Source organism: Pieris brassicae, chromosome 6, assembly GCF_905147105.1.
Source record: "Pieris brassicae chromosome 6, ilPieBrab1.1, whole genome shotgun sequence".
Taxonomy (NCBI): Eukaryota; Metazoa; Arthropoda; class Insecta; order Lepidoptera; family Pieridae; genus Pieris; species Pieris brassicae.
Window position 1 is genome coordinate 18,150,947 of NC_059670.1, and position 27,010 is coordinate 18,177,956.

General features: G+C 35.5%; 1 protein-coding gene across 1 annotated transcript; it reads right to left on the reverse strand.

Moving 5' to 3' along the window:
• Positions 1 to 11,363: 11,363 nt before the first annotated feature.
• LOC123711044 (periodic tryptophan protein 2 homolog) lies at positions 11,364 to 26,354 on the reverse strand. The gene is made up of 17 exons (XM_045663439.1): positions 26,146 to 26,354; positions 25,960 to 26,072; positions 25,699 to 25,793; positions 25,298 to 25,426; positions 24,523 to 24,956; positions 23,972 to 24,140; positions 22,965 to 23,132; positions 21,861 to 22,113; positions 20,842 to 20,989; positions 20,066 to 20,257; positions 19,680 to 19,825; positions 19,005 to 19,152; positions 18,558 to 18,701; positions 17,795 to 17,904; positions 17,056 to 17,204; positions 16,524 to 16,728; positions 11,364 to 11,505 (listed from the first exon to the last, which is right to left on the reverse strand). Exons 1-17 carry the CDS (start codon positions 26,161 to 26,163, stop codon positions 11,382 to 11,384), a joined length of 2,745 nt encoding a protein of 914 aa, XP_045519395.1. The 5' UTR covers positions 26,164 to 26,354; the 3' UTR covers positions 11,364 to 11,381.
• Positions 26,355 to 27,010: the final 656 nt, after the last annotated feature.

Genomic DNA, 27,010 nt, shown 5'->3' on the forward strand with positions numbered 1-27,010 from the left:
TCTATCTACTATAATAAAAAATAGGGGTTGATTGTAGAGGGGTGACAATTAAGGTTTGTATGTATTTTAAAAAAAATTAAAAAAAACATTGTCTAAAAAATAAAAAATATTTTATTGGGATGGAAACCCCTCATCACTTAGGGGTTTGAAAAATAGATAGTAGCCGATTCTCAGACTTACTGAATAAAAAATTCATAAGCATCGGTCGAGTCGTTTCGGAGGAGTATGGGAACGAACAATGTGACACGAGAATTTTATATATATAGAGATATTGACCAATTAAAATTTTAAAAAAAGACAAACGACATTCACGTATTTTATTCTGCGCTATTTAGTTTTCTTCTCTTTCAAATTATGCGATTGAGACCTACATATTTTTTTAATATTGACTTATGTAAGTACATATACAATATGAATAAATGATTTTTTATTTGATTTCCGACACAGTAGGTTAGATATCTTTGTGTTTTGCACACATCGATGACACATTTTAAAAATGAAAATGGGCTCTTAATCCTTGTGATTGGTTGGGTTCTTATTAATAGTTAATATTGTTTAATATAATTAATTATGTAATATATTAGTATAAATTGTTGTGAATATTCATTGTTATTTGTAAATACCCTTTAATTTTTGATCTGTAGAATTTGTTGTAGAATGAATTGTGGTAGTTTATATGTTTACGTAATATAAATAAAACTTTACGAGAATCCTGAGTTTGTTTTCCATCAATACAAAATGAACTTCGTATATGTTCATAGTAAAATATATCTAAAATTGTAATATCTGATCCTGATTGGGATCAGTTCTCTATAATTCCGATTCCCTCATACCTTAGCGTTAGAGGAATTCTAAATAAAGCTGAGATAGAAATTAATTTTTGCAGGAATATCCATGCATAGTTGTTGTTGGCACAGCCGCTTGGCAAAGGCATCCATCTAGGCTAGATTGCTCTACTTATAAAAACCACATTTATAAGTTGTACTTTATTTTAATACTAATACATCGCATTATCCGGAGAACAAAGTCGTAAAGCACTATTACGACCGTTAACATTATATGTTTTATCATTTTTCACTTCCTGGAGTGATGTACTATAATTATTTTTTAAATGTTAGCAAATAATCATAAAAAAAACCTAAGGATGTCTTTTTAGGGAGTTTTGGTTTATGTTGATTGGTCCTTATTTGGTTAAAATAAAACTTCCTAATATTTCGTTGAGAAGAGGTGAAGATGGAATGTGGAATGTGTTTAATTTTTAAAAACTGTAGATTTATATACAAAAATTATCCTACCTTGCCACTAGTGGTAACATGTGGTACCAAGATGCGAAGGGTGCGTAGACAATAAAATCGAGGCGCGGCAAAAAGTTGTCCTTTTTGTTGCGCGCAACCGTCGAAGGGTACGAACGTGTTCTTCTCAGAACAGTTCGACATCGTGGTCTAACGGTAACGCAATTAACTGTTCTTTTCAGAACAAATTATTGTTTCATGACGACACGTACTAATCACCTACAGGATTCCCCCTCTAGCGAAGCGTACCGGCAGGCGTATAACGCGGCCTCGGCGAGTTGTTCTTGTAGGTATTGAGGTGTTCCCAGTGTCTTGTTGTTTCAGGTTGTTGTCATCTTGATGTTTCAGGGTGTTGTCATTTTGATGTTTCAGGCTATTTGATGGTTCATGTAGTTCGCTCGCACTTGATGTGTTTTGCTTGTTGCAGGTACTCATTGTTGTATCAGTAGGCACATCTTGCTCGGCGATAGTGTAGGCAGGTTTGAGTCTGTCGATAGAGATATTCATTTCACGGTTAGGTAACTGCAGCGTGAATATCTTGCTGTCTCGTTTCAGCACGCGATAGGGTCCGTCGTAAGGTGCTTGTAATGGCTTCTTTACGGCGTCTATGCATACAAATACGTATTCACATGTTTGCAGGTCGCGGTGAACGAATATGGGTTTTGTGTTGCTGTGTGGTTGACTCGGCATTGGTTGCAGGTTACGTATTGCGTCGCGCAGCTGATCGATGTAGCCAGAATCCATGATGACGTCATTGCGGGTCGTTGATAAGAAATCACCGGGTAAGCGTATGTTGCAACCGTAGGTAAGTTGGGCGGCGCTTACGCCGGTGTCACTTCGCATAGCGGTGCGTAATCCGAGTAGGACGGTTGGTAGCTCGTTGATCCAGCTTCTTGCGGTCTGTAGTCTTGCTTTTAATGCGGCTTTAAGGACACGGTGCCATCGTTCGATGATACCGTTACACTGTGCGTGGTATGAAGTTGTACGCGTTTTTTCGATTCCTAGTAAGCGAGAAAGAGATGCAAATACTCTGCTTTCAAATTGGCGTCCTTGGTCCGTTGTTATTGTTACAGGACAACCGAAACGGGAAATCCAACCTTCGTATACCGCTTTGGCGACGTCTTCAGCTGATATTTCGCATAATAGGTATGCTTCGGGCCATCTTGTTGCTCTGTCGATCATTGTCACGAGGTATCGATGACCGCTGGCCGCGGTAGGTAGCGGACCAACGATATCATTTTGTCAAATTTTTTTTGACAATTATCAAAAAATTGATAATTGACTTGATGTGTGGCGTTGTATTTTGGCGTGCTGACACTGTAGGCATACTTTTGCCCACTTGCCGACGTCTGCGTTCATTGAGGGCCAGAAGTAACGTTGCGTAATTAATTTTCTCGTAGTCTTGATTCCAGGGTGGCTAACGTTATGTACTGCGTTGAATGCGGTACGTCGGTATTCTTCTGGTAGGTACGGACGTAACTGTGAGGTAGAAGTTTCGCAGTGTAATTTGATGTTTGAGACGGGCAGGTTGACTTTCTTGAAACATAAGTTGCTCTGTAGACTGAGTGCTTTAATGGTATCGCTATCGCGTTCTTGATTGTTCTTCTGCAAGTAGATTGTAGTCGATCGGCGATGGACAGGTGATTGCTTCGACACGTGATAATGCATCTGCGGCTGCATTTTGAGATCCACTGACGTGTCGTATATCAGTGGTAAATTCGCTGATATAAAGTAGCTGTCGGGTGCGTCTCGGTGATTCGCTGTTTGTATTTGTTTTTGTGTAAGCGAAAGTTAGCGGCTTGTGGTCGGTGAATATAATTATTTCTCGTCCCTCGAACATTTTGCGGAAATGTTTGACAGCCATGTAGATAGCGAGTAGCTCTCGATCGTAGGTACTGTAGCGAGTCTGTGCGTCGGTGAATTTCTTCGAGAAATAGCCGAGTGGTTGCCATGAGTTGTTGATAAATTGGTTGAGTGCGGAACCAGCTGTTTTGTCGCTAGCGTCGCTGAATATAGCAAGTGTCGCCTGGTGAGACGGATGAGCAAGTAAAGCGGCGTTTTTTATGCTCTCTTTACATGCTTCATAAGCTTGCGTTGATTCAGTGGTCCAGTCGATCTTAGTTTTGTCACGCTTCTTGACGTTGTGCAGGTAGGTATTTAACGGCGCTTGTATGGTGGCGGCATCTTTGATATTTCCACGGTAAAAGTTTATCATACCGAGAAAACGTCGTAGTTCTTCTACGGTTTGTGGTTTTGGAAAGTCTGTAATAGCTTGTACCTTCTCTTGGGGTGGCTGTATTCCTTCCGCCGTGACTTGGTGACCGAGGAATTTCACAGTTGGCTGGCCGAAAACACATTTTGATGGGTTGATGGTGATGCCGTATTCTTCTAGTCGCTGTAATATGATGCGTAGATGTTTTCGGTGCTCTTCCTCGTCGATTGATGCTATGAGTAGATCATCAACGAAAGGAAATACGAAGTCGAGTTCGCGCAGTACTTCATGAATAAAGCGTTGGAAAGTCTGTCCGGCGTTCTTTAGACCAGGACACATGCGCGGAAACTCGAAAAGACCAAAAGGTGTGATGATGGCGGTTTTCTCCACATCTTGCTCGCTGACTGGCAGTTGTTGGTACGCGCGATTGAGGTCGAGTGTGGAGAAAATTTTCTTCCCTGCGAGTTGGTATGTGAAGTCACGTATACATGGTATGGGATACCGATCGGGCTTGGTTATGGCGTTGAGCCTTCGGTAATCGCCACACACGCGTAGGTCTCCATTCTTCTTTGGCACGACGTGAAGAGGTGATGCCCAAGGGCTTTTGCTTGGTCTGCATAACCCTTGATCGATCATGTTTTGGAATTCTTTCCTGACCATTTCGTAACGATGCGGTGCAATGGGGCGTGGCTTGCAGTGAAGGGGCGGTCCATTTGTTTCAATGAAGTGTTCAACGGAATGTTTGGGACTAAGCTTCATTGAAGTGATTCTGGTTGTGCCTGGGAAATCTGCTAGTATGCTGTGGTAATTTTGCTCAATGTCAATACTACGAACTGTAGGTATGTCTGCAGTACTGAGTTGAGCGTTTGTTACCAGTTTTGTTTTCCCGTCGATCAGTCTTCTGTTTTTTACGTCGACAATTAGGTGGTGGTACTGCAAGAAATCTGCTCCCAGGATTGACTTAGACACATCTGCTACGACGAATTTCCATGTATATGGTCTTCGGAGGTTAAGATCGAGTTGGAGTGACTTCTCTCCGTATGTTGGAATGACCGTGTTGTTGGCGGCGTAGAGTTGAAATGGCAGTGGTTTTTCACGTGAGCCTTTAGTCTTTGGTAGCACGGAGATATTGGCTCCTGTGTCGACCAAAAAGGTAAGTTTCGTTACCCTGTCGGTAACGAAAAGGCGGTGTGATGATTCGGTAACGCCGGTTCCCGCCGCGGCCAGCGTTACTATTAGTTTTCCGACTGGTTTATGGGCTTGAAACATGGGCATGGTGGTGTGCATTTCTTCGCGTCCATACCGTAGCGATGATGGTAATAGCAGTACGGCATTGGAGATTTTTTCCGGCTTCGATCTTCCATCTGCGACTCTCGTCGGTTTTCGTTGCGCTTTGTTGATGCGTTCCGCGAGCGTGATTGTAAATGGTGGCGAGAACGACTGTTGCGGTAGTTGTCGCGAGGTTGTGCTCGTAGCTCAGCGACTTCCAAAAATAACGTTCTTATTTCACCGATGAGGGTGTCGATGGTTGGTTGTTGTTCTGGAGGTGGCACACGGAGTGACAGTGAGATACCGGAGACTTCTTGGCTCGACGGATGTGATGAAACTTGACGCTCTGCACCGGAATTTTCTGTGTTCGTCATCTTCAATTTTCTTGGTGTTCTTCTCGGGGTCACCACTTTAGGGTAGTTTTGGTTTATGTTGATTGGTCCTTATTTGGTTAAAATAAAACTTCCTAATATTTCGTTGAGAAGAGGTGAAGATGGAATGTGGAATGTGTTTAATTTTTAAAAACTGTAGATTTATATACAAAAATTATCCTACCTTGCCACTAGTGGTAACATGTGGTACCAAGATGCGAAGGGTGCGTAGACAATAAAATCGAGGCGCGGCAAAAAATTGTCCTTTTTGTTGCGCGCAACCGTCGAAGGGTACGAACGTGTTCTTCTCAGAACAGTTCGACATCGTGGTCTAACGGTAACGCTATTAACTGTTCTTTTCAGAACAAATTATTGTTTCATGACGACACGTACTAATCACCTACATCTTTATTCTACGGAAATTATTTTTTGCACAATGTTAGTAATGGTTTGCCTAATTTTACTTTTCTAAAATATATAGCAACAACCATAAAAATAGTTTAGATTGTCATTCTACCAAATAATCATAAAAGTTAATGCGACAGTTTAAAAACAAATAAAGAGTTGTAATAATATATCTGTTTCTAATCATAATTTTACCGCGAGCAGAGTTATCACGTTCTAGACATTTAAAATGTGCCGTCGTAATGTGCAGTTACTGTGTCGTCCGTAATTATGTTTAAAAAGTAAAACAAAGTTTGCTCTTCATTCTAATTAGATGAATTACGTTATACATTGAACATAGCGATTTTTTAAACTACTTACACTAAATACATAACATCAATGATTAAATTGTCCAATAGGAGAAAAGATATTGCTTTCATTTCATAAGGTATATATATTTGTAATGCACTTAATAATACTAATAATAGCATTAAAAAAAGAACAGAAATAGCGTTTCTCTCGTTTAATTTTCTTGAAAAAAATTCAATTTGCTTTTACGACTTTGTTCTCCGTATAAAATGTTAGTGACAATCCCTAAAATAGATGAAAATTTTCCAATGTAATGAATATATAAAATTCTCGACGCTCGGCTATACGTCACTCATTCGTCACGAATTGCACGTGACTCGTGATACAACTATTAGGTCCTCTATATAAATGTCAAATTTTAGTCACGATATTCCTTATCCCATGGCCGACCCGACGAACGTGCCAATTACTAAGGCACTTCGAATTAATTTGACAATTAAGAAATTTTCCGAGCGCAAACAGAAATTTAAAAAAACATTTTTACAACAATTTGCGAGCATATTGAACTCCTTTACAAGCCATGTAACTAGTTGTATTGTAAGTTGTACTTTACTTGTTAAAGTCCTTGTAAACAATTTCATAGATTATTTAGCAACACTTATTATAATTAGGTTGTTGGGTAAATATATAACCTGTCATAATTTTGTCTTCACGAACTAAGACTCCCGAATGTCAAAATCCAACAGGTTATGACTTACACCAATCATAACTTTAGTCAAGAGAAGTATTTTGGTGATGGTTGATGGTTGACGCACGTGTCAGTGAGATTTTAGTTTTTTTCCCGTGTTTCTGTGAGTTCCAAAGCTAAAATAGTTGTTATTGTTCTATCTTCACAAAACTAACCCTATTGGTGCTGGTAAAGTATAAAATTTAAACTTATATAGTCGCTGCAGTTCCAGTAAAATGGATCCTGACCCCGAACCTCCCGACCCGGGAACCTTTTCTACGTCTCGCAAACGACAAGGAGAGGAGAGAAATATGCCTTCCTTGAACTCGAACTCGTTGATTCATTAGAGCTTCCTCCTGGATGTGGTGAGGTATTAAAGTCAAGGTGACTGAACCGAAAATCAGTTACTGAGGGTGTCACCACCTGGGTGCCTACCCAATCTGTTGTCCTTACCTTCAGGTGACAAATGCTCCCTTCTAAGATTTACTCTTACCACACTTCCCTCCCTGTCGAAACCTACAAACTTCCAACCATACAGTGCCTGAACTGCTGCCGTTTTGGTCATATCAAATCGGTCTGCCGATCTAAGCCCAGATGTTACAAGTGTGATCAGCCCCATACAGGTGATACGTACGAAGTCACCTTAGAAACATCCACATGTCTACATTGCTCAGGTAAACATTTTGCTTCTGACAAGGGCTGTCCAGAATTTACTCGACAGCAATCCATAAAAATGGTGATGTCCCAGAACAATATCTCATACATTGAAGCAGGAATTCAAAAAACCTCCATAAACCCACAATTTGTGCCATCTCGGAGACATGGCTGAGACCTGGTTACCGATTTCGGGTGCCTGGTTTCTCCTGTCTGAGGGATGACAGGAATGATGGGTATGCGGGCAGTGCTGTCTTTGTACGGCATTCCCTCCCTTTCTCCCAAATTCCTCTTCCTACCCATAGCGAACAGATTAATGCTGTTGTTGTTCGTACCTTAGATATTTCTTTTGTATCTTTGTATATTCCTCACCCTTCTCCTTCTGTTCTTCCCGAGATACAATCAATTTTATCATCCCTTCCCAGCCCTATCATAGCCATGGGTGACTTTAATACCCACCTGCTCATTTGCTCCACTGCTGATTGACTTACTCGACGTTATCAATCTCTGTATTCTCAATGATGGCTCCCCAACTCGCAGGGTATACCCTAATCAGAATCCCAAATCTGCAGTGGATCTTACCCTCTGCTCCCCTAACCTAGCCTCGCAACTAACTTGGAACGCCCTTGAGTCCACCTATGGCAGTGATCATTTTCCCATACTTATTACATTAAACAACAAATCCTTACCCCTCTCTTACCACAACCCCTTTTGAAATATAAACTCAAAAAAGCAAACTGGAAAGAGTAATCCAGAAGAGTGCCCAATCCGTTGATTGTATGGTAGACACTCTGCCGGATTTGAAACGTGAAGAAAATGTCTTGTCTTGCTATGATCTATTTTTAAATTCTCTCATATCTTCGGCCGATTATCAGATCCCCAAAAAGTACTCTCCTAAAAATCTGCTGCTTTCCTCTCCCTGGTGGGATGATGAATGCAGCGATTTGTTTGGTAAGAGAACGGCTGCAGATAAATCTTACTGAGCCTGTATGTCTCAGGAGAACTTTAATAATTATCAGAGGTTTGATGCTAAAATTAAAAGGTTAGTATCCAAAAAGAAAAGATCTAGTTGAATACAATTTGAAATTGTGAATCCCTTAGCCCTCGCTCTCCATCCACTATTGTGTGGTCAAATGTGAGGAGATTCCGTCGTTCCCTGAACCATGTTGATGCTTCTTCAAATAACCCTATATATAAATATATATATAAAAATAAATGGATGGACAAATTGGATCCACCTTTCGTTCCCTACGTGGACTCATTTCTGAGTTCTATCCCAGCTCCAGCTTCCGATGAAATGGATGCTCTTAATGGTCTCAAAGATTCAACTCCAGGGGAAGATGGCGTAGCATATTCCCTCCTGGCTAGACTAAATGACAAAGCTAAACTTTACTACCTTAAAATAATAAACAAATGTTTTGAAACTGGTATTATACCGGCATCTTGGACATCTCAAATAGTCATTCCCATTCTCAAACCTGGAAAAATCCCTTCAGATTCAAATTCATATCGACCCATAGCTTTGTCATCTACTTTAGCTAAAGTAACAGAACACGTTCTTAAAAACCGACTGGAATGGTTAATGGAAAGTAGAAATATTCTCCCCTCCTCCCAATTTGGGTTTCGGAGGGGTTTGAGTACCACAGACAGCGTCAGTATACTGACAACAGACATTCGCCTAGCCTTTACAAAAGGAGAGTACCTTGTGGGTGTGTTTCTTGATATTGCTTCTGCATATGACAGTGTCATAGTTCCGGCGCTCAGGCAGAAAATGCTTAAGCTGAGTGTACCTTTGAGGATGGTTCATCTCATATGTAATCTGCTATTTTGCAGATCTATTCTGATAAAGCATCAGGATACCTTTCTTCCCCCCAGACTAGTCTGGAAAGGTCTCCCTCAAGGCTCAGTTCTCAGCCCTCTGCTCTATAGCAATTATACCCACGACCTCGAACTGTCTGTCACCAGTTTTTGTAACATCGTACAATATGCTGATGATATTGTCCTCTATCACAGCTCAGGCAGTATAGGGGAAGTATCCTGTCGTATCAATTCTGCTTTGTATTATCTAGGCCAGTGGTTGTCTGACCACGGCTTGTCCCTTTCAGCTGGCAAATCTCAGGCAGTGGTGTTTACAAGGAAGATATACATTCCTACTCTACTCATTTCATTTGAAAATCAAGCAATCAACCTGACAGATAAAGTATTTTTTTTAGGTATTTAGACAATCGGCTGAACGGAATTGCCCACTCGGAACACAATAAAAAAATGTGAAAAAGGTATTAACGTATTAAGAGCAGTAGCGGGGGTTTAGTGGGGTGCTCACCCCTAATCTTTAAAGTTATTGTATAATGCCTTAGTACGTAGTCATATGGTAATACAGTAATCTGTATGTTTGTTCTGGATCCCTTTAACAAATCAGCTGCTGGAAAATTAAACAAAATTCAGTATAGGTGCCTAAGACTCATTCTAGGTGCAATGAAATCCTCCCCTACTAATGCTTTGCAGGTTGAGTGTGTTGATCCTCCTCTACACATTTGTTAGCAAGATGTTACAGATATCATCCCACCCTCTTTGGCATCGATTAACCCGACTATCACATGCTCCTTGCACCCGCAACTCCTCTTCCTATCTGCTCGATAGTTATCTAAAGTACACCAGCCTCCCTAACCCCATGATATATTTTCCAACAAATCCGCTATATTCTACTCCTTATAAAGCCCTGATATACAACCCTCCCATCATCACAGACCTTGGTCTGATCAAAGGAGCCCCCCCCCAGATACCAACATCAAATTATAAAGCTATATTAATCAAAATTGGTCAAATCATCTTCTTATTTACACTGACGCATCAAAGCTGTCTACAGATGGCTGTGTTGGTGCTGCCTGTTGGGTTCCTCGGTATAGAATTATCCTGAAATTTAAATGTCCTCCCGAGTCTTCAGTGTTCACAGGAGAGGCCACAGCTCTATTGGAAGCAATTCTATTTGCACACTCCCATAACATACAACAGACAGCTATTTTGACACTCTTTAAGTTGTTTAAAGTCCATTAAAGAGAACCCATTTCGTAGCAAATCACGTTTTCCTATTATACTAAAAATCAGATTCTGCTCTCGTCAGTTCATCAGTTTGGATTCCTAGCCACTCAGGTATCCCAGGAAACGAGACTGCTGATTCATGTGCCAAAGAAGCTGTTGAGTCAGGTTCTCTAGATCATTTTAAAAATTCAGCTCAGGATCTTTGTTCTCTTGCAAAGATATATCTGGACAGAACCTGGAAGACATTTTGGAATGACTCCAAATCGGTTAAGGGTAAGTTTTATGCTTCCATCCAACCAAACATACCAAGACAACCCTGGTTTTGTTATTATCGAAATGCAAATCGCTGGATTACATCCACAATCTCGCGTCTGCGTCTTGGACATGCTTGCACCCCTGTTCATCTAGCCAAGCTCCGGATAAGGGATCACTCTATCTGTGAGTGTGGCTTGGATGAAGGCACTGTATCTCACATACTATTTAATTGTCCCAAACTAACTTATCCTCTTTATGACATTCTTCCCCCTAAAGTCCCACGTCCTTTAAGTGTTAAATGTTTGTTAATGTTTGTATTTAGTCCATATTGTAGATTTTTATGTAAATATATAGAAAGCAATAGAATTAAAGTGTAATATATATAAATTATTCATAAATAGTAAACAGTATTTAATAATGCTTTTACTCATATGTGTGTTGTCTGTGCTGTCTCAAAACTAACAATCCAATTTCAACTATTTTTTGTGTATATTCAAAATTAACTTAATTATTATTTTTACCGATCAATCTCCTTCGTGTCTTCTCCATCTACACGACACTGGCGAAGTACCTTGTGCCCAGTTGGCATAAATAAAAGCCATAAACAAGAAGAAAAAAAAAACTTTAGTCAAAAACATAACAGTTTTTAGAATCTTTCCATATGATGCTACTCAAAAGACTCAGAGTCGAGACTTAGCTCGAAGTATCCCCGATGTGAAAAAAAGTATTGGAATTTAACAGTCGGGAGTCTTCGTTACGAGCTAAATCTCAATTTTGAAACTTAGGTTTAGTGTTGCCAGTGATTGAAGGTCGATCAATTCTAGCATATAGAGCATAATAAATAAGAAAAGTCAATGTATAAATGTTTATTAATCTGAATCAGACGCTGTGCCTAATCCACTAGACGCATCGCTGTCCATTTCCACGTCTTGCTTAGGAGTTATTTCACCAACCGCTTTAATACATCTTATTGTATATTTGTTGAAATCGCATCTGAAAACAAATACATTTAATCTTAAAACACAATGGTATTTATACAGAGCATGAGCATGTTTGTATAAAAATTTCGTTTCGTAAACCTCTGATATCAATTTAACGTTATCGTTTAACGATAACTTAACGAGTAGAGGTTCGTTGAGTTTTATCCTAGCTTTATCCAAATCCAAGTTTATAAGTCCCTTCAAAATTTCTTAATTATATACAAATTACGGACAGCAGTTTATAGCTTAAGAACAATAAATGCTATAAAATGGTACTAAATAATGGTTATTGGTAATACCAACAAAAGTATCAGTGAGACCCTCTTGGGTAATTCCAATGTCATTGAGTTTTATATACATGAACATTATATTATTGCAGTTACAATTTTCTGGAATGTGATAGAGCCTTTCTTGAAACGGCCATAAATCACATTTCAGCATGCTGAACGTGTTTAAATTGTGGAAAAATCTAGAAATATTTCACTCAAACAGTCTTCGTAACAATATAAGAATCAAAGATATTTTGAAAAATGGAAGCAGGGTTATCGTCGACTTCATAATCCCATTTGTATTATGCCACCCTTGCGCGCTGAGACGTAAAATAAATTAATTATATACAGCTACATTAAACATACAACGTATCGTATTCTATATACATATTTGTCACAAGAAAATTATTGTTTTATGCTGTCCCAGCTATCGTTGTATATAGTAAAGCGTTAGAATTTGTTTATTGTGAAGTAAAATCCCTAATAGTGAATATACGTACATACAATTACTTTTTCCTGTACTTCTTACTGTATTTACAAATCGTACATTTCTCTTGCGTAACAAAAAAGATTGGGAGACAAGAATAATGGATCAATTGGCCCAGTGAAAGTTTGAATCGTAAAACTTTTTATTAAATAAAAATTCTCCTAGTAGTCTTACTTTCCTTTTATATTAAATGATGATGAATACTTTGAAACTTGCATTTTTTGTGTTTATTTAACATATATGTTAAAGGTTCTAAGATGGTCTAGAATCTTTTTGTGTTCTAAACCTTCAGTAGATGTTCTGTTATGTAGATTGTTACCCAAAACTAAAACTTTATTGTAACTTTGTTCGTTAAAATTAAAGAAAATATTTTCAATTAAATTGCATCTATTTCCTTAGGTAATTTACATCACGAGGATTTTCCACAACATCTATTACATTCTCCGAGTATAAATCACAAGTTGAATACATCATGATTACATAAGTTCATAGGCGTCAAATGTATCTGATATCATGACGTTATCTGTTATCAGTCACGATAAGGTCAAGTGGATATAAGATAGTGAGATGACTATGACTTGAAAATGCCTTCTAACAAACATTGCCTATTTATGGAATTAATTAGCTTTCTAGGTCAACTAGGTGATAAATTAAACTAAATTTTATCGTGTTATATTGTATTAACTGTATTTAGAAATGGCTTCCAGCATTGATCCTTTCTTGGATGCTTTTAGACTGATAATTGTGATTCAATTAAAAAAAACTTAAGAGGAAAAAATTTGTATGATACAGTGCCTCTTAACATAATTTTTACTGGCTTGGATCGATTGTTATATTTTTACATAATATATTTAGTATGTGGTATATATAGAAACTTAGTGCTACAACCTACACCTGAGCCATAGTATCTGGATAATTTTAAAGTTCATGTATTTAAATATAAATTTGTATACATTTTTATACTTAAAGAATACTTTGATTCTAAAGGTCGTTGTTTTAGATTACCTTCACGGCTGACAGCAACTGCCAGAAGAATGACTCTATTTTAGTGTCGTCAGAAGCGTCTAATATAACCCCTACTAACCCCTTATTCATCCGTCTCTTTACTGAATCACAATTAGACGATTCGGGATACGACTTCATATTTATCGAAGCCCGCAACCCGTAAAACACTTTTCTTTAGGATCCCAAATATATAATAATAGATGAAATATATTGGAATAAATTAGACTCAGAACGGATAAAAACTAGGAGCTATAATAAAATTATTAAAATATGATCGTTCAAATTTTATTGTTACGATCTGAAAACAATATTGTATTATAGAAATATTCTCATCTAAACTGTTGACAGTGGCAATTTTGTTCTTATTAAATAAAAGAGCACAATACGAGTGCAATACTCTAAGACAGTAGTGCATTGAACTTATTTAAATTCTAAACAAATTTAATACAAGACATACAATTAGGGAATAGTGTGTAACGTCACGATGTGAAATTCAACAGTGCAACAGTTATCTTCCGTTATACAAGGTAATCTCAGAATCAGCTGATTGCGTAAACAATCGCAAGTAAAGAAAAAACTTTGACGAATTTATGTTCATATTTTATTGGTCCAGATTTTAAGACCAGTCATAGTACATAAAGTCTAAACCCGCGCTTAAATATGTCAAAGATCCAATACAATAAATGGCCTTGAAAGTAGATTTCAGTTTTAGTGACGTTCTGGAGCAGTGGTTTGCCTAGTGGCTTTAAATGCAAATTTTCCTGAGTCTGTAGGTTCCCGAAGCCGGCTGTGCCAATGGACTATCTATGTGCTCGAAAACATCGAAAAGAAACTTTTGAACACAAAATGTCGACGGCGTATGCCAGACATATATCCAAAACCTATTATATAAAAAACAAATAATCACGAAACAGATAAATAAATCTGTAAACTAGACCTAACAAAATGTAGCGCCAATGTATTTTTGACGTTATACAATACGTTAGAATCACAAATCATAGACACGTGACACGATCCGTCTTTTCGTATGACAAATCACGGTCACGTGTTTTCTGAAAAACGGTAGGTACATAGGAATTTGATACCATACTTGAAATGTCAACTGTTTATTAGTAATTTATATATTTCTTTGATAATTCTTAATTATATATATTAATCCCTATTAACCTTGGTAACGGCACACGCGTGATCGGCTGGACCGATTTCGCTAATTATTTTTTTGTTGTGTTTGTTATTGTCAGGAGAAGGTTCTTATGAAAAAGATAAGAAAATTTCGCGGAAAATTAGAAAATTTAAGAATACATCGTAACAAAAGTATTCTAAGCAAATTAGCAATCTAAAACAAATTATTTTTTCAGTACACAGCGTCTTTACAATTCAAACCTTTTTCAAGTAACCTTATGGTGTTTGACATAACATTACACAGAATGCGTGCTGCAAATAGTGAGGATGTAAGAAAAATGAATATCGTTTAAACCAAATGCTTCCATCGGAGTTATTATATTGATAACATACATATAAAATAATTACGGTCGCTAATTGTTTGTGGCATTAATATTGAAAATCCATGTTTTTCACATGGCCAGTTATATGTCGCCCGTTCCCATATCGGAATACCAACAAAACTATTTATATACGCGCCAGAAAACCAACAAAGAATGTGGTTTATCATAAAGCATTAGTATAATAAACACTTTTTTTCTGAAATATTTTTTAGTTTATTAATATTCATAGTTAAGACAGAACAATATCTGTCAGCAACTTTATTTTGCTTCCAAACTAGGAGGTAATGTGTTACCAGCCTTTAAAGTTATGCTGTGGGTAAGGCCCTTAAGCCGTGTTCGAAATACCTGGAATGGCAGCTGGTTCCATAAATTGGCGGTGGGCTGCAAGAAGTGCCTTAAAGCTCTGTCGTCAAGGTGGAACTGGTTGAATTGCATTCTGCCTTGACGTTCGTAAATGAAATTCAGTTGTAGGCATAAACAGTTCTTCGGACCGCTCATCATAGGATAGAAGATAGAGAGAGTCTAAATATCTACGCAGAGCATCAAGCCGCTCAAAATCAAAATCAAAAGTTTTTATTGCAAATAGGCCTTAGCAGGCTCTTATGAAACGTCTAGTTGCACGGTTCCAAAAAGTGGGTCTCATGGAGAAGAACCGGCAAGAAACTCCATGGACACTCTTTTCAACAATGGTTTAGCTTACAAAGACTCGGTTACAATAGTAATAATCGGCTGAGAAGTTTATATAATGCAAGGTATACAGAGATTCTATACAATGCAAAAGAAAATTGAGTTTTTACTATTAATGTAAAATGAGATACACACACTTGCACAGCGCAAGTTGCCAGGGAAGCCGCACATGCAGAGATGAATTAGCGCCATACATCTTTATCGTCAACATAGTCTTGGATTTTATAATACGCCATTTTAATTAGGATTCCTTTGATGACGTTTTTGAACTTTTTAGTCGTAAGATCAGTTACACACTTCGGTAGCCTGTTGTAGAATCTGACACAATTCCCAAGAAACGATTTATTCGATTTTGTTAATCTGTATTTTGGGACTACTATTTTATGCTTATTCCTGGTATTTATAGAATGAATAACACTTTTGACAGTGAATTGATGCAAATTTTTACGAACAAACATGATATTCTCTAGGAAGGCAACGTGAGTATATTAATTTCTTTAAATAATTCTCTCAGAGACTCGCGGGGGCCAAGATTGTAAATTGCACGAATTGCCCTTTTCTGGAGAATGAATATGGCATCTACGTCAGCCGCTGCGCCCCACAGTATAATACCATAGGACATTATGCTATAAAAGTAAGCAAAATATACAAGCCTAGCTGTAGCAACGTCAGTAAGCTGTCTTATTTTTCTGACTGCATAAGCTGCAGAACTTAGTCTACCTGATAATGCTGCGATGTGAGCTCCCCATTGTAATTTACTGTCAGTAGTTATGCCCAACGGAAATGGAAAACGGTTTCAGTGATGACTTCAAGTTTGTCACCATCGAGAGTTACGTTAAGCCCTACTGGGGTGACATTAGGCAGCGAGAATTTGATACATTTAGTTTTAGCAGAATTGAGGAGTAAATTATTCGCTCCGCGTTGGATGCGGTCTTAAGGAACAGGTATTGGAGATCCCCTGCCCAGAACGGTACTCCATGTGAATGTCCATTTTGATGGATTCATAACTTATAAATAAACCATAATGCTTGATATGTACTAATAAAAAAAAAACATTTTTTTCGTAAAAAGTACTCACATCTTACTAAGCTGTCCATATTTCACCGTTAACACCTTCTCCAAAGCGAGAAGAACAGTTTGCGGTATTTTCTTATTCCTATTGATGAGACACTTCACCCAAATGAGTAGATGCTCGATATGTCTACTGTCTTCTAGTAGACGGGCGATGGAGTTTAGTAAACGGTTCGAGTAGTCCTCTTCCAGGTTTGACACTGTTAGTTCGACTGTGAAAATTACATATTTAAAAAATCCGGGATTTATCAACACTGATGTCATTCGAATTACGGCTGTACATACTAAATTACAAGGACCGTGTTAGACACGTAAATATTTTTCTTATGCCCATGCCTCTGGGAACTCCGTTCCGTCACCTACCACGGCGTGCCACAGCGGCTTAAGTGCTTTACGGAGTAAAATTATGTTTAATGTAATTTCAATTAAAACTACCTGCTTTTAGAATAAACACTTTGAAAATATATAGTGCTTTTCTATACAAAATACGATCACGATATGACATGGCCATATAAAAAACACAAGATATGAATACATACTGTCGCTAGATGGCACTGCTTCCACGCACTCCTGTATGATATTGTGTTCGTTCAGTTGCAAAGCTCCGATGAGAGCATGACCCCAAGATTTTTCTTCTAACAGTGATCTCACTGCAAGTGGTGTGGATCCGGTTTCCAGGCGATAAGGTCTGCAATATAATTAATATTCAATTAAATTTTTCATTATTAATATTTGTATTGAATTGTTTGTTTTTAGGGAAAATAATGGTAAGCAACAAATAATGCGGCGATATTATAAAAAAATGTGTGCGTGTACTAGTGTACACACTAGTAGGCCTTATGGTACTTAACAGAAATTGGTTAAATAAAGTAATTTAGATAAAAATTAACAAAAGGCTTTTATTGTCATAGACATGAATACAAATAATACAATTATTTCATTTTACCTTATTACTACTAAGGTTATTATAGAATTTCATTAATTGTAATAGATTTGTTACTATTATCGTCCTTATATATTTTTGTTATAATGGCTTCGAATCTCTTCGAATCAACCGTGGTAGGGACAAGAAAACATGGCACGTAACGGTAAAATGTGACGCGTAACGCAAAAATGTGACAGTATATTTTTTTTCAACGCCGATAGTTTCACTTCAAATATAATGATAATATAAACTGATTTTACGAAAAATCTACCATTTATTTTCAATTCGCCGGGAATCAAATATCGTTTGGAATTAATTTAAAAGAAAATACTTATTAAAATATAGAAATTTACCTGAATGTCCCATCGAGTCCTGCATTTTGACTATACACCAGCAATCCCTCAGTAGCGCATACAGCGAAGCTTTCGCCAGTTGGTGAAAATCGTATACTATGTACTCGAACCTATGAATATGGGAATAAATTATTAATATATTATGGGAATAATAATAATCCTCGACATAACATCTCTCGTCAAGGAAGTAACATCTCCACCACATCAGCCTTCAAAAAATACAGCGCAAGTCCATTCGTGGGGGGGCAAACGAGCCTGCCGCCTGGACGCCCATAAAGGGCCCAAATACATCCATATTGTGTGGGTGCCGGCCTTTTGAACCGGCCACTGGAATTTTGAAGAGTTGGTGGTCTATATTATTATTAAGGTATTTCTTAGGGGAGACCCCAACTGGGAGTTGATTCCACAGTTCTCTGGTTCGCAAAAGTAAATGCCTTGAACTACTTATTTATATATTAATTTTATATAATAATCTCTTTCAGGTAACCAATAGTGTAATATTTGTATAAAGTTATCAATGAATTATATTTTTAATATTATAATAATTACTTGTAAGCAGCGAGTGAGACAATAATGTAATGTTGAGAAAGGAAACTTTTATTGTGGTACGTTTGACTTCTGTATGTCTAAAACATACTGAATTTTGACATACAGAAGTTATAGCTTGCGCCTTAGCGCCGTCACATACCTCCTAATTTTTATTTACAAGGAAACATTCAGAAATCTTAAAGCTTGGGTTGTAGCTTTTTATATTAAATCATACCTCAGGTTTGACTTTCCTATCAGCCATATCTCCAGCCTTAACTCCTGGTAGACGTACACTGACGTCACCGCCTTCTAACTCCGTACGCTGCTCCACTAAAGCCATGTTACCAAACTCCGTCAAAAAACGACGGTTTATAAAGTCCTGCAATAAATTATCTGTATTAAGTTATGGAATCATATCTCAATCTACACTTATATATTTATATATATATACATATGGATGATTTCAATATTTGTAACAATAAAAATAAATAAATATTAAAAAATAATATCAACAATAAACTTATCTATTAAGCGATTTTTTCAAAGCAATTCTAGCACAAGAGTGAGCAATTTTCTTTATAGTACAGTAAAAATAATAATAATGATAATACAAACAATAAAGTAAAATAAGGTTAGTTTAATATTAGAACAACAAATGTAAATAAATATAAAAAAACCTTACATTGACAGCGTCCAAGGATCGATTCTGAGTGATAACGAATTTTCGTATTAAAACGGCTTCCTTTACACTGTACAGACAGACATGCTTGGAATTACCAGCACCGAGAAGACATGAGCCGTCCGCTGAATAGCATATTGTTGTGAATGCTCTGAAAAAAGAATAATACATCTTCTTTATGAGGGAAGCCGGTGTGTAGAAACAAATAAAAAAATAATTACAATAGTTAAGAAATTTATTTTAGTATAGTCTGTAACATAGGAACTACATCTTAGTGTGGAAATTGACTTTGACACATGGCAATTTAGACAATGACAACGGTTAGATGGTATAACATAAGTTTGTTTACATATAGTCACAAACATAGTGGCGTATAAATTTATCGAGGTTTTGAGACAATCTGGTAGTTTTTTCAACTATTAAACTATTATATCATGGTGAATAATGATTATAATAAACTTTTTTTTTCATTATACATATCCAACACGTTTTATTCAAAGGAAACAGGCTCTACATTGTTAGAAGTATACAAAAAAATAATTTTACCAAGACTATACATGGTGAGTAGAAAAAACTAAACATTTAACTTGGAAATACTGCGGTGAAAAAAAGGTATAAATAAGTCTTGTAGTAACATAAATTCAAATTTCACATCAAGAATGTCTTGTATATACTTACTTGGTTTTTAACATTTTTTCAGGTGTAATTAAATCGGTGTCAGCTCTGCCTGACCCCAGGTCATTTCTGCCCTCGACACTTCCGGTTTGGTCACTTGTAGTCACATTGAAAAAGCTGATATTTCCATCTAACGTTGAGACTGCTATCTGTAATAATATGAAGCATATCAAAATATACTTTTTTTTATTTGATATACATTGAAACAAAATGCACATGACTGGATTTATATAACTTTGAAACACATTTTACTGATATGTTCTGGAAGACATCGCTTGAAGCAATAAGGTCGCCCTTCTAATTATTTAAGTGTTCATTTTACTAAAAAAAAACCCGCTTAGTAATAAAAAAAAATGTTTTTTGAGGGAATAAAATTTCCAACATCCTACCTCTTCACCGTCTGGCCTAAAGGCAACTTGGAGGGCATCACTAGTTAACTGTATCGTGTCACAATCAGAACTAGTTTCTATGGAGTTCCACAACTTGACAGTTTTATCCCAGGAAGCGGATGCAAGTCGAGAACTTGACAAACTCGGACTGAACGAAAGACTTGATACTGGCGCCTCATGACCTCCTAGTACCTAAATTACAAAGTTATTTAAAATTATTTTCTCAACGACTAAAGATCGTGCTCATTAAAAATAATGCTTTATGTTAATAAACTAAAATAAGTCTGGTTTAGTTTGTGCACGGAATCGTCTAAATAATTTATTATTAAAATATGTTTCTACTGCTTTTACTAGAATACACCATCTCTTTCCAACACAGCATAAACAAGCTTTGAAGGAATGAAACCAATAAGGACTTTAGTGAAAATAATGTAATTGGACTGACATTTATTACTTAGGTCCCTTATGACTTGCTGTCACTTAAAGGATGGAATTGTATTCTACGACACATAGTTAACACTGTTGCATCTTTATCCGACACAGCGTAATCATAATTTGAAAGAAAGAGACATAACGAAACTGAATTGTTTCTTGGAATAAACAGATGATACTTTAGTTCCATAGATAATGCCTTATGTCCTCCTGGTATTTAGGAATGTTATCTTCCTCATTTTTTTTGCACAAAATTGTTAATGTTTTTAAATGTTATTTACAATTAAGCGATGGACCATAAAAATGAGCGTCCATATTTAATTAAATTACCATTAAGTGCATACCTCCAAAAGCTTTCCAAATTTGACAGACCAAAGAAATATCTCGAAGACATCCTGTCCACCGGCTGCACACAACTCGCTGCTGGAGTCGATCGCTACACAACTGAACTGTACGAGACTGGGTGATGTTAGCGTCCTGAAGTTTCGGTACCTAATAAATACCCAATTAAAATTAATACGATTTAATAAATGCCAGCAAATAGATATATTTAATGTGACTAGAGAATGCTTAATTTTTTTTTAAAAAGCTCTGGTATCTTTTATTTATAATTTGTTATTCTTCCTTTATATTAAATATTTATTATAATGATCAATGAACCTTAGAACTTATAATCTAGAATTTAGTATGAATTTGTACTTTGTTATATTTTTTTGTATAAATAGGTAAAACTGTGCTTTATGTTTATGTTTGAATGGGTATTCCGTTTTTGGCTTTTGTGTATAATGTAATTGTTTGAATATTGTTTAATAAGTAGCTGTAGGAATACTTTAATAAAATAAAATACAGATCTATGAGTTAAACTATTGACGAAAACAATTGCTTGTCCATTCATGACATACCATATACCAAGACCTTCCCCTGTAACATCTATTGAAAACCGCGCGGTCCGAATCCGTCCAGTTTTTTTTTGAGTATATCGCAAACATAAAGACGCGAAGAACTATGTTTTTATATATAAAACCCCTATCACTTATATAAATAACTGTTCTAATTATGTCATAACATTTATTTAAATGGATAGACACCGTAATCTCTTTCCCACAACTACTTTGTTATATTGTAAATAAATTAACTGGCTTTTAATAACTTTCGGAATTTTAAGGCACTAACTCCCATAAATCCAAGCATTACACTCTTTGACAGATGACAATGACAATCAATAATGACAGGACGTCTTAAAGATTGTTGCCATTCGAAAAAAATATTCCTATAATTTATCGAAATATGGCGAGTAAGTTTATTTTATTAGTAATGCTTTAGGAATGAACCTATATACATTTTTGTATAGAAAATACTTTACCTTGTCAAATCATAACACCTTACAGTCCCATCAAGCGAAGACGACACAAAGAATTTCTTATTTGTACTAAACACGACATCTGTTACAGTCGACTTATGTTCCGAGAACGTAACAAAACAGAAACCGGATGTTGTGTTCCATAACTTGATTTTACCATCATAGGATCCCGTCACTATGTACAAACCGTCCGGAGAATATGTTAAACAGGTCATATCTTGGGAATGACCTTGCTGTTTCATTACATACTGTTCACCTGGAAAATGTTATGATAACATTAGACTACAGTATCTCTGACGGATCGGAAGACGAACCGTCTTTTTTCCGACTTTAATAACATCATTTTCAATAACAGTAATGTCAGCTAGTTTTGCTAGCAAAGGTCACTGAAAACCTCAAGTTGTAATTGAGTCGTAGTTTTCATATAAAATGCAATATTTTATTACGATTTATTTATACAAATTATAGAACCAAAAGGACATTACATTCGAAGATACTATACTTGAGGCATGTACACAAAGCAGATGCTAAAAATTACTTAAATGTACCTAAAATGCCTTTTTTAATAAATGACAACTCTATGAATTATTTAGTAATTAAAAAGTGAATGGTAACATGAATGAATCATATTTAAACTAAAGACTAAGCCTAACATCTATGGTTTTCTAAACTAATATTATAAATTCATAATGTTTCGTCTTACAAAGAAATTGTATGGTAATTTCTAGAAGAATACTGTTACTTTAATTGTTGCGTTATGAGTACTTTAATTTCATTAGGATTTATAATACGAATATCCAAAACATATTAATAAATCAGCCCTAGTAAATTAATTTGAAAGAAAGCAAAGTATATATAAGTATAGCGTATAGATTTTTAGCACTTATATTACTACAATTAGTAATTATCATTTATATCCATAAAATTCATTCATTACTAGCTCTGCCATGCGATTTCAACCGCGTTATTTTAATTGTAATATGTCAAAAAAATGTTTCTGGGATTATTCCGAGCGGTAAGAAATATACTACCAAACAAACAATTTGTGAAATTAGCTATTTCGTTATTATTTATCTGTTTTATATAAATGATTAATTAATTACTTACTCTGCCATTCCCAAACAAGCAACTGTCCAATATTCGGGCAACCGAAGGCTATCCAATCGCCTTGAGCAGAAATGGAGACACTACTGATTCTATGTTCCGATATGTTCAGTGTATGAATCAAATTCACATCTGGCATCTCATGTAGGAAGAATATACCATTCGAAAATCCTAAAAATCCGAAGAAACAATAAAAAATATTTGTTATAATACTACAATGTTTTAATAGAAATAGATTTTGTTAATAGAAAAAGATAGTAGTGTTTAATTATACGAATTAGCAATATCATACGCTATAGCTTCGCTATTAAATACCTCCGACGACTACATAGTAAAAAAAAAATACTAGAATGTTCAAGAAATAATAAAATGTCCGATTGAACAAAGAGTTGTAAATAAAATATTTTATTCGGGACCTAATACTGCCTGGATTAATACGTTGTGTTAATTACAAAGCTTTAAAAAAATAAGCGCTACAAGGCGCTGTGGGCCTCAGATTTAAACAGATTATATTTTAGTAGATCTTTTCTGCAACAAATGTTCATAGACAGAACAGAAAGTACATTAGTGCACAGGCGAGGTTCGAACCTACCGAATCAGAGATGAGAGTCATACGTTTTTTAGAATTTTCTTATTACATTTAACCAGTAACTTACGAAAAAAATTGTTTCAAGTATTACGTCACGCAATTTTTGGAGGTTCAAGTGCATACCTCCCCCCCCCCCCCCATGAAACGCGACGTAACGTAATGTGGTTTAAAGTACTTGTAATAAGTACTTGTAAAGTACTTGTACTTGGAATAATATTACAATAACGCGTAATTTAATCCCCGCCCCGCATCGTAAAGATTTACAAGAGGACTCCCTCTCAAATTCATTACAATAAATTTGAACGTCCCTTAGAGACAAACTTGTGCTGACAACGTTGTGCGTATAATTATTATTACAATAATTAAAAACCGAATATTTAACTTTATCAACTTACTCAACTAGTATTCAAACATAACTTACCTGTGACTAACATCTTATTAGCTTTATGATACTGCGCAGCTGTCAACTTCACTTTAGAATTTGCGCTACGTATAGCATCACCAATGTAATGGCGTCCTAATTTTTTATATTGCAATTTTTTTACTTCTTCCTTAACTTCTGGCAACATTTCTTCATCGTCGTCAGTGACCTTTTACATATTTAAAAACTATTAATTATTGAGCTAAAATGAAGTCTTAGTTGAGCAGTGTTGGCTGTGCATCATGGACTTTTTGCATGTGCGCACTTAACACTCGCTGGTACACTGAACATCCTAAGGAAATAGGCATGCTTTAGATGAATAACAAGGCTGATCATCTACATGTGTATTAGCATTATGTAATATTATTTTTGCATATATACCAACAACGTTTTTGATTTCTGATTAAAGCCATGCTATTTTCCAGTCATTCTTATACTAATATAGAAAATACTAAAAATGTGTCTAATTCAATGAATGTAAATGTGGCATATGGCCACAACAAATGACCTTAATCATTATAATAAAATTTATTATTCAAACTTAAACTTACATATTCCTTATCTTTTTCTATAACATCCTTTTCTTCAATATTATCTTCAACAAGATCATCTTCTTTGTTAATCTTTCTTCGTTTCTGATGCGAAATTTGCACCTCAGACACTACAAGGTCATCAGGTTCAATACTGGCATCCCACAAACAAACTTGCCCATTCCTACTAACTGTTATCAAATCAAGACTTTTCTTCTCAAAAAATACCCCAATAATCTTGTCTGTATGTCCACTTAACGAGAAGATGTTGATATTGTCCAAATATTCTATTGAGTATACTTTTGTTGAAGTATCTTTTGAACCAACAGCCAAAAGCTTGCCACATGAAGACCAGTCTAGGCATGTCACATCATCAAGTGCCTTTTTGAAAACTCGCTTCATTATAAAAGAACGGAATTCACCAGTGTACACACTTGGTGCTGTCATGATGAAAACTATAAAAAAATTCAGTATGATATAATTTTACTTACATTTTAAAATAACAGCTTGAAAGTTTTGTGTTACTGGTAAATTTATATTTATATTTTCCTTTAAATAATGTGCAACATTTTCTATCTACATCAAACAAAACAAACGGAATGAAGCTTATTATGTAAAATTTGTACATATATACAATGTACAAATTTTACATACCTATACAGTAAAAATGTTAACCTCTAATTGACACTGATTATACAGGGTACCTTGTTTTTAAAAAGTTATGGTACTTAACTTTACTAGCACATGTTTGTTAGCTATATTTAACAAATTATAATTTAAAATAGATTTTTTATACCTGTATCATCACAACAGGCTGCAAAATGTTTTCCATCTGGACTAAATTTTACTGCATTTACATGCTGTTTAAATTTATATCTGTGTACCACTGTACATGTTAGCAAACTGATCATTTGTGCTTCACCCTCTGAAAGCAATGATGGATGACTATTTAACAATAAAAATAAAACATCTTAAATTTTTTATCTGAACTTTACTGAAAAAAAATATCAGCCAACGTTTTTCTATAGTTAAGATAAAATTGTAAATGTATCAGTACGAACATTTAAGGTACAATATTCAACCATTTTTTTAAGGTTAAAAACAAATTTTAAATCCGAAACTATGTAACTAAATTTCTAAATAATGACAATTAGAATAATCATTTTCTCAAATAAACAATATTAATAAATTACTTACGCTCATTAATAGCTAATAGAACTGTTCCACTAGGAGAAATATCAAGTGCAGTGTAGTTATAGTGACTCTCTATCGCTAGTGTGTTACTTTTGTTTCTGAAAAAAAATTGTTCTTTCTTTTGAGTTTAAATTCATAGGTTGTAAAAGAGAAGGCAACTAAAATGATTGATTTAAATAATGGTGAACAGATATTTTTGTTTTGTAACTTGAAGTAGCTCATATACCTAAGAAAAAAAGAGAAATTATTTTATAAGAAACTTACTGTTTAAGATTGTAAACTGTTAATTTGTTTCCCACAGGACTTATAACACTGTTTCCATCATTAGTAAATAAAATATCCCCACGTCGATAAACGGTACCTAGTAGGTTTTGAAACTGAAATGTATAAGTGTATATTTAATATCATTTATTTATATTATACTGCAGCCTTAACTAATTCAAAACCTACCTTATAGTTATACTTCATGGTAACTATACTTTTTTTAACTTAACGTAGTTGTGAAAATTACTTAAGAAATTATAATGACACAAGCCTCAGTATCTATGTAATCAACAATCCATTATTGACATACAAAAAGTAATGGTCAATGTTTAATGTTCATTAATTAAAATATCTTTATAAAAGCGATACAAATCAACACATGCACATACGAACACATGTTTATGACAGTGACATTGTTAATTGAAAATAGACCGGTGACATAACTCGTATCTATGAATATTGTCCACAGACGCTTATTCAAAAACAGTTTTACAAGTTGTTTTTTTTTATTAAGTCTTATTATTTTTTCTGTATAGAAGTCACAGCCTTTTATTCAGAATTATCAGAATAAAGTGAAAAAATTAACATCAAAACGTATGAATTTGATGAATAAAGTAATACTATGCAACAGATATTTTTTACTAGTAATTAAAAATAGAGTACAATGCATTCTTACCAAGTTGTGTAACTAAGTAACTATCATAATTCATTTTAAAAATCCCGCGTTATTTAAATGGCAACATATTTGAGTCATAACATATACTTCTTTTTGTTTAAATTGATATAGCATAATATCCAGCATAAAAAATTATAACTGTAAACTTAAAATAAATAAATAAATAAAAAAACTAAGTCTATTAGTTTTCTCTTATATTATCAGATGATATTTATCTAATAAAAGTAGTAAAAAAATTATTTGGACATGCGCAGACGGAATTTGCTGGCCAGCGATCCACATCAATGAAATGAGTAACGTCACTACCAAATTCCCAGCTCAGGATTGGTTGCGCATTTCGGAAATAGCGTCACAACGCCAATCAGAAGTTGAGGC

Bases quoted from the DNA above. Each gene is read 5' to 3' on its own strand.
- LOC123711044 (XM_045663439.1), bottom strand. The intron at 24,141-24,522 runs GTAAGTTTAAGT...AATATGTAAAAG, and splicing joins TAGAAAAAGATAAGGAATAT to GTCACTGACGACGATGAAGA. The intron at 17,205-17,794 runs GTAAATTTCTAT...ATTATATTGCAG, and splicing joins GGACTCGATGGGACATTCAG to ACCTTATCGCCTGGAAACCG.